This window comes from Vidua chalybeata, chromosome Z, assembly GCF_026979565.1.
Source record: "Vidua chalybeata isolate OUT-0048 chromosome Z, bVidCha1 merged haplotype, whole genome shotgun sequence".
Taxonomy (NCBI): domain Eukaryota; kingdom Metazoa; phylum Chordata; class Aves; order Passeriformes; family Viduidae; genus Vidua; species Vidua chalybeata.
The window spans coordinates 13,072,634-13,084,845 of NC_071570.1; the positions used below are offsets into that span (position 1 = coordinate 13,072,634).

Here is a 12,212-nt window from a genome sequence, read left to right on the forward strand (position 1 = left end):
TACTTATTAGCTTTTAAGTGAATCAGCATTCAACACTAATTTTCAAAACTAGCTTGCTTCCTCTATCCTGCCCAGCCTTAGCCACATGTAGAGACAATCTCTTTCCAGGCATCCCACCAATACTGACAGTGAGGTGTGACATTTTCCTTTAATAACACAATCCAAATTGAGTGGCTAAGAAAGTAATAACAAAAAAGGAATAAGAAATAAGGAATAGAGAGGCAGATACAAAACATGTGCTTAAAGATGGTAAGTTTACCTTACAGGATAAACTCTACGGATTGTAAATTATCAGCTTAGTCATGGACTGCCTTCCCCAAGCCACAAACAAGTTCAGTTCCAATCATGAAATTACAAATGTGATATCAAACAGCAAATGGTGTCAACTACATGACTTACCACATAGCACAAAGACTACGTCAACAACACCATTAATGCCCTCAGTTTGTTTATCCCAGCAATCTCAGAAGACCTTTGCAAAATTCAGATAGCACTTTATGGCAACTAAGCTCAGGGAAAACAGTCAGAATAAAAAGAGCAAGGTGCTGATTACACTGATTATTATCTCACCTAATATCTTCTTGAGTAATGTAACTGGTCACTACTGTTGCCCAATACTTATTTTTCCTCCAGTTAACTGATACATTATACAACTGCTCCTCAAAGTTACCATTTCCATTTTTCTTAGCAGTATTTAAGAACATATTTTAATAGCTTCAAAGTGTTGGACCAAATTTGATTACCCACTCTTCCTTTTCATCTGCTGTTTCTTCTTCACTTATGCCAAGCAAACGTGCAAAATTTTTGCCCAGAGAAAAAGGCCTTTCTGTGATTTAGAATCTAAATGCAACATATATAAACAACAAAACACGACAGACTACTCTGATTAACTCTCCAAGTTTACCAAAACCTTTTAATTCAGAACCAGGCTCTCCATATGCTAGGCTCTAAATTACCTGACAGACAGATGGTTAAGTATAAAAGCAGATCAGTCACACCAATGTGGTAAGAAGACTGAACAAGACCTAGCTTATTACTTGTTACAGCAGTTCACTTACCCGATAGTAGTCTGTGCTGTACACATCTCTAGACATCCCAAAATCCCCAATCTTCACCAGTAGGTTTTCACCAACCAGACAATTCCGGGTAGCAAGATCCCGATGCACAAAGTGCTGTGATGCCAAGTAAACCATACCAGAAGCAATCTGCTGGGCAATGTGAAGCATCTGGGATTGGGTCAGCTCAGCAGGACGGTTGCCTTCTGCCATCAGTCCTGCATCTGGTCCATGTGCCCTGAACCAAAACACAATCTGATAAACTGATAAGCCACTTGTAAGATGGAGAAGTGAAAGGCTTTAGTGAGTGTCAGCCCACACAACTCCATCAAAAGTGCTATAAATTCCTTAGTGAAATAGGGAAAAAAATTTGTCTTGGCTTTTCTCATTTACTGTTTTCTTTCACTGATGAAAGATAGATGGTCTGAAGAGCAGTACAAACAGGATATATATTACTCGAGCAAATAAGGCATATGTGTTCACAATAGTACCCATCTGTCAGAAAGCATCACCTTTCTCCTGTTCCATTCTAGTAATCTTTTCTGGAGAGAGGCTGACAAACAAACCTGCTTGGGAACCAAGAGAAAATCTTACCCCACTGTAAAACAATTGAGGGAAAGGCAATGAGGTGGTATGCATAGCATCATTTTTCCTGTGACTGGCATTCCTTGATTTCTGCAGGGATACAGACCATTGACCCTTCCATCTTTTCTTAAACAAGAAAGAGCTAAGTTCCTTCTCCATTTGAGAAGCAAGGGCAGCAATTTTAAATTTATACTTCTAATTTCCTATTCAAATGCACAGCAGGAAAGAATTTTTGCTTATTTCATCACCAAGGGTGAGTCCTGCCTGAGATGAGAATTCTTGACAATAGGAAGAGGAGACAACACACACACACTATTTGGAAAAACAAAACAGCTTCAGAAATATGAGGTTTTCAAGACCTAGCAAATCCCTAAGAAGCAACAATCAACTGATTAATGAGAATACTTGTATGCACTTCATCAAAACCAGAGATATTTTGTATTCTGAAAGCCCAGCAAAGTACTGGGATACATGAGCTTTACCCATCTTAATTGTGTGAGCTCTGGTATGCCTGTACATCCTAGTATCTTGAAGACTCAGATATAAACATTCATATGAACAATGTTTGCAAGAACTACTAGCTAATCCTTATCCAATCAATGAGGCAATCTGGCAATCACTACTCATTTGATACATTTTATAATGTTCCAAATATCCTTTTCCATCCATTCTATTTTTCTGTGTTTTCAGAAGCCCTTTTTTCATTCCATTCCTAAAAACTATTCTTTCAAAGAGACCACCTCTCCTCTTCCCTCCTCAATAGAGGTGAGGCCTTAATTTTTCTCTAGGGTAAGGGCACAGGAGTTTGGAAAAGATTTTCAAATTAATCAAGATCTGTGAGATCAAATCTGACACTACCAATTAGAAATATGATACTAAAATTGTCCCAAGGGAAGAATTTCATTAGCAAAGTGACAGATGTGAGAAAGAAATGAAGGAGGGTGTGTAGCATTGATGGGACTGTATCTGGTACCTGGCAAAGCAACTTTCTGCCACAGGGTATGCAGCCATTCATCTGGTCTAGGTTGATGGGGGCAGGAATAAATGGGAGGATATGAAATCTCCAACTAAAACTCACAAGCAAATTCCTATTAAAAAATACTGTACCTTTATCATGCATGTTCAAATAAGTGTTCTCAGACATGAACCTCTGAGCTGCTAAATAAAAGAACTTCTTGTCTTTTGCTAATCTCCCTGAGGACATGGTCTGTATCTAAAGGAATTTGTAGGTTATTCCTAACATTCCATCCAGCTTGCTTGTCTGCTTGGTGCTGGCCATAAATGAGGTGATCTTCAGTGTCTGCAATAGCCACGGACATTGACAGATATTCTCTGCAGCCGCACCATCCACTAGTCCACAGACCAAGCCCCGGGCAGGCATGAATTTGAGCTTTAGTCCTAGATTTGAACAGGCTTTGGCTGCATGCAGGCAGCCAGGCTCATTTGGGTTAAATTTTTGCATCAATTTTTCCCCAACAGCCTTTGGTGGCGCTGCAGGGTAAGAAATATGGAACAGCCCACTTTGCTGTGAACCTCTTGGTCTGCAGCACAAGCTGCAGAAAATGTGAGCGGAATGACAAATTGGAGCTTAGGTTTAATAGCTTGTCCCAGCATAATCATTTTATGTTCTAAAGACAAGGGCTGATTAATAGCTTTTTCAAAAGTGAAGGCCTTAAAGTAGGAAATATACTGTCTGCTAAAATACTTTTCTGTACAATAATTCAAAATCAGAGTTACAACGTAAGAAAAAGCCAATCAAAAAGAATCAAGGCATAATAAGTATTTCTTACGGAGTAAGAAATTATTTCTCATCAACTGAGAATCTGGCTTCTTCTAATGGAAATTCAGTGTTCTGAAAATGTACTAGGATGGCATCTAGGGAAATAGCAGTTCTGCCTTGATTCACAGCAGAAGACCAAGCAGACAAACATAAATGCCCTTAATTCTAAAATATACTTAAATCCTTTGCCAGAGAGACAACCATTCTGAGAACAGTAGTAGTGCTTGCTCTGCATCTCCAGTTCAGATCCCAATTTCTCTGTCAAACCTATTAGCCCTGCCAATAAGGGAGGATACTAATTGATGTCATTTGTTTTACAGGGTGGCTACCTTTGAAAGAGGTAGTAGATAGACAGCAAACTCATTAATATGCTATCAAAAATGCATAAATGGCAGCATTAACAATAATAGTCACTTTAGTTATATAGAAAATATTAATCAATTTAACAAGATATCTATTTTGATTATTTTACAGCTTTGTTAGAGATATCTTTCCAAAATGGTGGTACCCCTACCTATTTTTAGCGGGAAAGACCTCTGTATGTTGAAACACCTTTGTGATATTTATTGATAAAATTACACAGTAGACATTGAAAGAATAGTCTCTTATATTTTTAACATAGAGCAAATGCCATCTCTTAACTGTTTATTTTTATGTCCAAAAGTGCGGGCTGGTAGAAATGGCACATACATGAGGCCTCTGTTCATAACTTCCTGGATCATGGGTTACCTATTATTGTGAACCTTATGTATCATCTATTTATTATAATTGCTCTACTGGCAAATTTCAATTTCCTATGCACATTCCTGAACAGCTTTATGAGATAAAGCCCTAATATGGACCCTAAAGTGTAGCATTTTCCAATTCACAGAAGTTTCCACGGCTCATAGTTTTCTTGCTGCAGATTTATAGCAGTCTTTCCAAAACACTGAGAGGAGGGAAGACAAAAGGGGTTAGACTTCAGAAGCTCTCTGATGCCTACAGATAGCAATAGGTGTTGAGTGGGATTTTCCAAGTGCTACCAGAAAGCCTATAAGAAAATATATTGGAAACAATATTTCTTTGATACATAGCTTGATTTAATGGTGCTTCCAAACAGGCAAAGAAACAGAGCCCCACATCCCAGTTCAAAAGACAAGAGTCATACAATTTGTTTTCCTAGGTGTCAGCTTTTTCCAGTGGTAGTTGTTAATTTCACATTAAGGACCAGTAACAGCTACCTTTTCTGCCCACTTTTGGCTCAGGATCACAATATATGTTCATGGATTTACCTGAGGAATTTGTTAAGATCTCCGTGCTTCATATACTCAAAGACCATGATGAGTGGATCACCCTCAACACAGACACCATAGAATTTGACAATGTGCTCATGTTGCAGGTTAGTTAGCAGTTCTGCCTCACGGTGGAAGTCCTTGCGGGCATTATCACTGGCATCCTTCAGTGTCTGGTGGAGAAAATGAAAATATAAGGAAGGACAGATGTTCACAGAAGGTAGAAAATATGTGGGATAGCCCTGTAAGGGTAAGATAAGGACACAGTACATCATGGAGGATGGAGGAAGTACTTTCTAAATAACTCTTTTAGAAATGCAGATGTGATCCTGAAGTGCAATTAAATAATGGCAGTACAATTTTCATTCTCCTGCCACATGTTATCCCAAACAAACAGTTTTCTTGTAAGTGAATGTATGAATACTCATGCTCTTGCTGTGACAAGTGTTTTCCAAACACAGAACAAATAAACTGATCTCATCCCAAAAATATACTAGTACACAGCTGGTTTGTATCCTTGAGCATTTAACTCAAGCAACCCCTAGTATCCTGCTGATATTTACTTTTCTTATTATTTCTTTAAAATAAAACTCTGCTTATTTAAAATACATGGTGGTAATGTGTATGTACTGCTGATGTTAGTCTCTGTGGTGTGCTATATGTTAGGTAGATTTACACTAATCTCCCTGGACCAGAATAACCTAAGATTTCAGCCAAAAACTTTGAAATTCTGTAGATCTACTCACATGACTAAGATTGGGCATATGCATAAGTAACATCAAATCTAAAGTGATAGACACGGAGGGAAGCAGATGCACAGAGGAATTCTGGGGTGTCACAGGATCAAATAGGAGGCTTAAATATTTTCTAATGAAATAATACTAATTTAACTGTCACACATAGGCAGTTTCTGATTTCTCCTTACAAACCACATTTCAAAAGTGAGAAAACACTTTCATGCACAAAAAAAAAAAAACACGTTCTGACACCAATTAAATGAAGAATAATTATAATTGACGATAAACCACTAATAGTCTCTGTAGTCAAGAGGTACAGTGGTTACGCTCTCCTAATTCAAAAAATATTTCTAAAACCACAAGAGAAAGATGGCAAGTTACTAACATTCACAATTTATTCTTCACAGAAACTGCTGTCTGGGCTCTGTACCTCTGGATTTTAACAATACCTAGGTTTAATACAATGGAAGATAAGACAAAAAAGTAGTGGCAATGTTTTAACTGAAGATGCCTTTTTTCTGGCCATCTAGTCCCTTTACTTTCTATCCTGAATTAATATGTAGATCATGAGACCAACCACACTCACCAGAACAGAAATACAGAGGTTTGATACTGTCCAACTGTTCTGCCAACAAACTGAGTTTTTAGCAGCGGAAGTCATCATTTGTTCAAGCTTTTGCTTCAACAGGGAAAATTCTGTCCACTTTTCTAGTTTTATATGTGTGCATGTGTGAAGAAGAGGCTAGAAGGTGACTATTGGAAAAAACACATCCTTTACTTGTGATATTGCAATCCTGGATCTTGAAAAATTAATAGTTACCATATTAAAATTCAGATGGGGGGACAAGGACTAGGGCAGAATGGATTGCTGTCTTTCAAGTTCAGGGGCTTTTACCTGTGGATTTCAGCCTCTGTGGATCCTAGACGCAAGAGAAGTCACTTATGCCTTAGATGTCCCTTCCCTGAGGAATGTACTTCTGAATCTTAGCATGCCTTCAGGAGCAGAATCCTTTTTTCCATAAGCTTTACTAATGATGCAACAAGGATATTGCTTCATCAAGGCTTCACTAGCTATGCTATATTAGTATACATAGCTGTATCATGGACATCTGAACTGAGTGAGGACTGGAATTGAAGTGTTTTCCAATACTTCCAGGCTCTGGGATGATGCTTTAACATGATACAGGCACCAACCCACAGTCCAGTGTGCGTTACATATACTGAAATCACTTGTAATAATTCTGTTGTCACTTGAGTTTCCTCTGGTCATTTCATATATGAAGTGATTGCAGAAATGATTCTTCTCAATAACAGAATAAGAAAAACAATTAATACAAAACTCATTTTTAAATAATAGCAATCTGGAAATAACTGCCAGGGAGAAGCAGGGGCTGATCCTCTTTCCAGCAGGCTCTTTCCCTGGAAAGACAGCAAAAATGCTGACAGCTCTGTCCTGTGAGGACGGCATATTGTATATTTGAGAAGATGCTTTTTATCTCACAGAAACAGCAAAATTATCATATGACAGAGTAGTTGCCATGGCAATTCCACATTTTCTGTCAAACAGCAAAATGCAGAAAAGTCTAAAACTCAGGTGAAACTCAGGCAGGGTTTCTGCTACCATGGGCTGACTAGAATTTCTGTAATCCACCGTTGCAAAATCTCCATTTCATGATTTCATGCAATGCACAGAATAGACACAATGCATGAGAGAGAGCTGGCACAGTCAGGCAAGGAGGAGACTGGAAAGTAAAAAAATTAATAAGTATGTAGAATTTACATAGAAATGACATTGACTAATGAATTTAGCTTGTTCTCAGTACAAGGAAAAAAAAAGAAAAAATCAAAATAAAACCCTAAGAGCACAAAGAGAGGAAAGACATATTAATTATTATTATCATTACTGACAAGAATGCCAAAGCTCTGCATACAAAGAACTTTCACCAGTCGACAGGAGGTTTTCCCAAGTAGGATCTGAGATTCAATCACATGTACTTTCCAGCCACTCCATGTGGTCTGGGCTGCCCTGTGCTCTGCAGTGAGTGTGAACTCCGACATCAGTCTGTCTGACACCACCTGTGCCACTCTGAGACCACAGAGCTGCCTTCATGGCCAAGTCAGAACAACAGCAGGAGGATGGAGCTGTCACCAACACCAGCAGGACTTGGTAGCCAAACTCTCAAGGCAGCTACATGACTACTACTACTACTTTCTACTGTTTCAGCCTTCCCCTACAAAATTATTGCTACTGCTTCCCATCAACATACAAGACCTGACTGGTATGTCTCCTCAAGAAATGAAGGGGTGATTTTGAGTCTTCTCAGAACTGAAGGTCTGAAGAATTGGAAATCTTTGGTTTTCCTGTGCAGGTGCCATGGAAATGTTTTTGATCTCACATACACAGCAGTCTGCTAGCTGAGCCAAACCTCCCAGGGGAGCCAGAGGCAGCTACTAACCTTGCCCTGTCAACATCACCTCCTGCTCTGGATAGGCTACACTAGCTTGAGACTATGCCTGGGGATCCAGTCCTATGAGGAGACAGTACTGAGCCAGGCCTGAACAAACACAGCAAATTGGGCCCTCAAGAAAACAATAATTTTTCCTTCTTCCACCCTCTGTTCTCTAAAAGTGCCTGATATGATGTGCTATGGGGGCAATGCTAGTCCAATGCCCAGGTTTTGTCCTATAGAAAGTATTTCCAAGTACACTGTGTTATCTCCAAAAAGCTCACACTAATCAAAACCAGTTTAAACAAATTGCCTTTCTCCTATTTAAAGGAGCAAAAGCTCAAGCTCTTTGGTATTTTATGCTAGGCCTGATCTTTTTTATCTTCCCAGATTTTTCTGGGCCTCTTAGCTCCTAAATAATTTGCTGCAGCAGCCTCAGCATTTTGGATACCAGCTGACTGATAAGAAGGGAACATGCTGAGTTAGAAGGAGGGATGCTCAAGGCCAGAAACAAGCCATACAGTTTTCCAGCAACTGGCAGGCACAGGGAGCTGACAGGAACCACTAGCCAACCTGACCCCCATTACACAGTTGAGGCTGTGCCTCCTTGCTGCTGAAATCTCCCTGGCACCACCTTACTCTTAGGCAAGTACCTATTTCCACAGCCTCACCAAATCTATTTTATAGTGATTGGCATGTTCTGTTTTTACCCATGGCACTGAAGCTCTCTAAAGCTGTTGTGTGTCAGGAGAAGCTGCTCATTGCTGCTGGCATCCAGGTCTGTTCCTCTACTACTAGTTCAGGGATGGAGTCCAGACACTGAAGTGCAGGATAGTTCTCTGCACTCCAGTGGAGGCCCCATCTGTCGACCTCTACTGTGGCTGAGGGATACCTTTTATCTGTGGTTGGTAACCACAGTGAAAGAGACAAGCATCAGGCAATTAACCCCTCAGTTATGTGAGGATCAATCCTGTGCCTCCGTTCACCAAAAAATTTGCTCTGTGACAACAGCTAGAGTCAATGACAGAAACATAAAATGGGCATAACCTGTTCCCAGAGGTAATTCTTCCCACAGCCGCCTGCAAGATTCTTATTAAGGACACTATAAAGAGAGGATTTGTTTAAAAAAAAAAAAAAAAAAAAAAGCAAAATAGTGTGACAACTTGCCCAGAAAATGGATAGATTGGTCATCTAGTTCATCTAGTTCTATGGAGACATATGTGCCTTTAAAGGTTGAATACTTTACTTTTCCATTTGATTTACACTGAGAATAAGCAGCAGAGAGAAAGTGCAGTGCACCATTTAACAGCAGAAGTGCTAGGCTCCATTTAGACAGGACTTTCAAAAGGAGCAAGTGAATGGAAATACTTTAATTTGCTTTAATCAAGCAGTTCCCTAAAGTGATAGAAGAAAGGCCATTTCCACTGTAACCACGAAAATACAACAAAAAAATAATTCAGATCTAGTTTTGTCATCACCTATCTCTTGCTTTCTCCTGTCTATGCTATATCCCTTCAGGGCTTAATTTTTTTCTCAACAGTCAACATGACTGAACTACTCCAAGTATCGAAAAGCATATAACCTTGGCAAACCCAAAAACCTATTTTTGATGGAGCACTCTACGAGACTATTCTCCTTTCATGTTCTTCCACTGTCAGATTCAAGACTCTATTTCTTGTTACCAAATTCAAAAAGATGATCTACATGATTTCTTTTACTGTGTGGTTTCATCCAAAATGCACACATGGTTGCCTAATTGTGACCTGTCAGATAAGATTATTTTCTGGTCACTTGGCATAGCCCAAATCCTGGACATCTATTCCCCCTGCACTTAATAAGATATTTCAAATGCTGGACACCTTGTTTAGTTTTTGGCAGAGCATACAGATGGAGATAAGAGATTGTTTTCAGGGAAAATGTTCAAACTTTCACTTCTGAGAGTGTAGTTTCACCAATACTGTTTTCTAGCTACATTCACAGCTAAGGTCAACAGCTAACTTCACCTTTGAATTTTGGGGGGGAAAAGGGGGGCTTTGTGCAGGGAAGCAGGCTTGGTCTCCAAGCTATATTAATGAAAACTACCCACAGAAAATTTCAGTTGCTGATTAAAAGAATGGCACAGTCCTGAAACCAAAAGCTGTTCTTTGCCTAGCAATTATACACATAACCTATTCTTAGTTAGTAACAGATTATTTTTTAGACACGCATATGTATCATATGCATTTTTAATAACCCAGACATTATCTTTCACTAACTGTACTTCAGACAGACCATAAAAGATTTTGCCCCCTTGTGATGCAATCTGTTTCCTCCCTTTCCTTGTATGATTCAGGTCTCTTTTTATAATCTACAGCAAGATTAAATACCAAATTCTCTTAACACTCTATTAGCCTTGTGAACTCTTCTACATGTATGAGAACAGTTACACTGGATTATGGAATAGGCAAACATGATCATTTACAAATAAAACAGCATTAGTTGCAACCATGGATTAATAATGGTAACCCTAGACTCTTTTACCTTCACTGCCACCAAGATCTTGCCCTGCTCAGGACACAAGTTATAGCATTCTGCCAGAAAGACTTTCCCAAAGGCTCCTTCTCCCAGTTCTCTTTTAAGAACAATATTGTGGCGCTTGATGTGATGCACAACTGTGAAAAGAAGACAAAACAGAGGTCAGAAGGGAGCTGCAAGTTCAGGATGGGATGGAGTCCATGCTTACAGCCACATGGTGATAGGATTGCCTGTAAAGTAGGAAAGGAATCAAAGTGCCCACATTTCAGTTTTTACCACTTTCTGCAAAAAAGACTGAATTTATACATTTGTATTTGGAAGGTAGTGCATTTTCTGGATAAGAAGACATGGAATTGAGTCACCTGGGAACAGGCCATTTATCATCATGTTAGGATGACTGCTGCAATGCATACATAAGAGCTAATGCTACTTTTTAAAAAACATTAAGTCAGTGAATCAGAAAACAAACCAAGCCTTTCTCACACCTTTTCTACTTTTGCACCTTTAACAATAGCAGAACTCTCCCATCCAAATCAAAAAAGTTTTAAAAATAACCTAAACCAAATGTGTCCTCTAAAAAAACAAATGTGTCCTCTTTCAACTAAATGCAACTTAACACTCTGGTTTACTTACCACTTGTAAGCAAACCACTTGTAAGTAAAGTTACCACTTGTAAGTACTTACCACTTGTAAGTAAACCACTGTTTTCCTATGTTTCTCACAAACATGATTTACAGTATTGATCTGAAGCAAATGAAACAAAGGATCGACAAAGGTTTTGGTCCACACAGCAGACAGCACCTTAGTTCAGTTGCTGCCCAGAGTCAATTGATTCAAACACTGAAGCCCATAAACATTTTTTTGACTTATTTTACATTCTCCTTTCAGCAAAAACTTCCATTAAAATCTTTAATATTTAAAATACTGTGCTAAATTTTGTAGACTACATTATCAATTTACAATGTTCAAGCTAAATAAAGCAGTTCAAAGGGCAGTTTAGCTGCCAATAGGGTGGACAGCTTGTGTTGCTGAAACTGTACAGTCCAGACAGCATCTGCTGATGGTTTTAACCTCAGTGCACTTAGCTGTCTTTGCAAACACTGAAATTAAACCCTGCCTGGAAGAAGACCATTTACAACTTAAATTCTAAACACAGCAAATTAAATAGCAGTGCACAGGCATCAGGCTGGCTTCTGCAAGGGTGAAAATCTCACCTTGGCTGCTCAACTACAGGGACCAGGACTCAACCCTGACAATAATTTAGGATCTAACCAGATGCAGACCGACACCTGCCTCCATACTTGGTCACATGCCTCTTTCAAAGCAGGTGACCACTGGTACACAAAAACCACCTTGCCTCCATGACTAAAAGAGGAGTGCTGATGATAACATCAGTGGACAGAAATGGCGCAGCCTGTCCTTATTCTTATCACCAGCATTTGGAGAAAAGGACCATAGTCTACAATAGAAGAAAATGTGTGTCCCACACCCTAAGCCTACAGCAACCTAACCTGAGCACACTGCATGTAAATACACTTCATAACCCTGTGTGTGGACATGAGGGAGCAGGCTCAGAGAGTGAGCAATCCAGCATCTGCCGTCTTGAAGTGGGCAGCACACCTGAGAAACAGATCTCCACCAGATCCAGCTGGCACCTGCTAGAAGGCTCCTGGCCAGCATGCAAGCAGGCCCCTCATACCCTGTGCATAGAGTGGGGAAGACAGGATTCTCCCCACAGCCCACCAGACTCACCAGGCTTTGCTGCTTTCTCCACAGCTGGTGGCTGCAGGGGGGATATTCATAGCCTCTTTTTCCAGTGCCAA

At 39.6% G+C, this 12,212-nt stretch overlaps 1 protein-coding gene across 2 annotated transcripts in view; it reads right to left on the reverse strand.

Moving 5' to 3' along the window:
* The window catches only part of NTRK2 (neurotrophic receptor tyrosine kinase 2), a 198,165-nt gene that overhangs the window by 41,149 nt on the left and 144,804 nt on the right, over positions 1 to 12,212 (reverse strand). For both annotated transcript variants that reach the window (XM_053968839.1, XM_053968844.1), the window contains 3 exons: positions 10,396 to 10,526; positions 4,692 to 4,864; positions 1,059 to 1,293 (listed from right to left, as the gene is read on the reverse strand). In XM_053968839.1, coding sequence (XP_053824814.1) covers positions 1,059 to 1,293; positions 4,692 to 4,864; positions 10,396 to 10,526 — 539 coding nt within the window. The remainder of the gene's footprint in view (positions 1 to 1,058; positions 1,294 to 4,691; positions 4,865 to 10,395; positions 10,527 to 12,212) is intronic.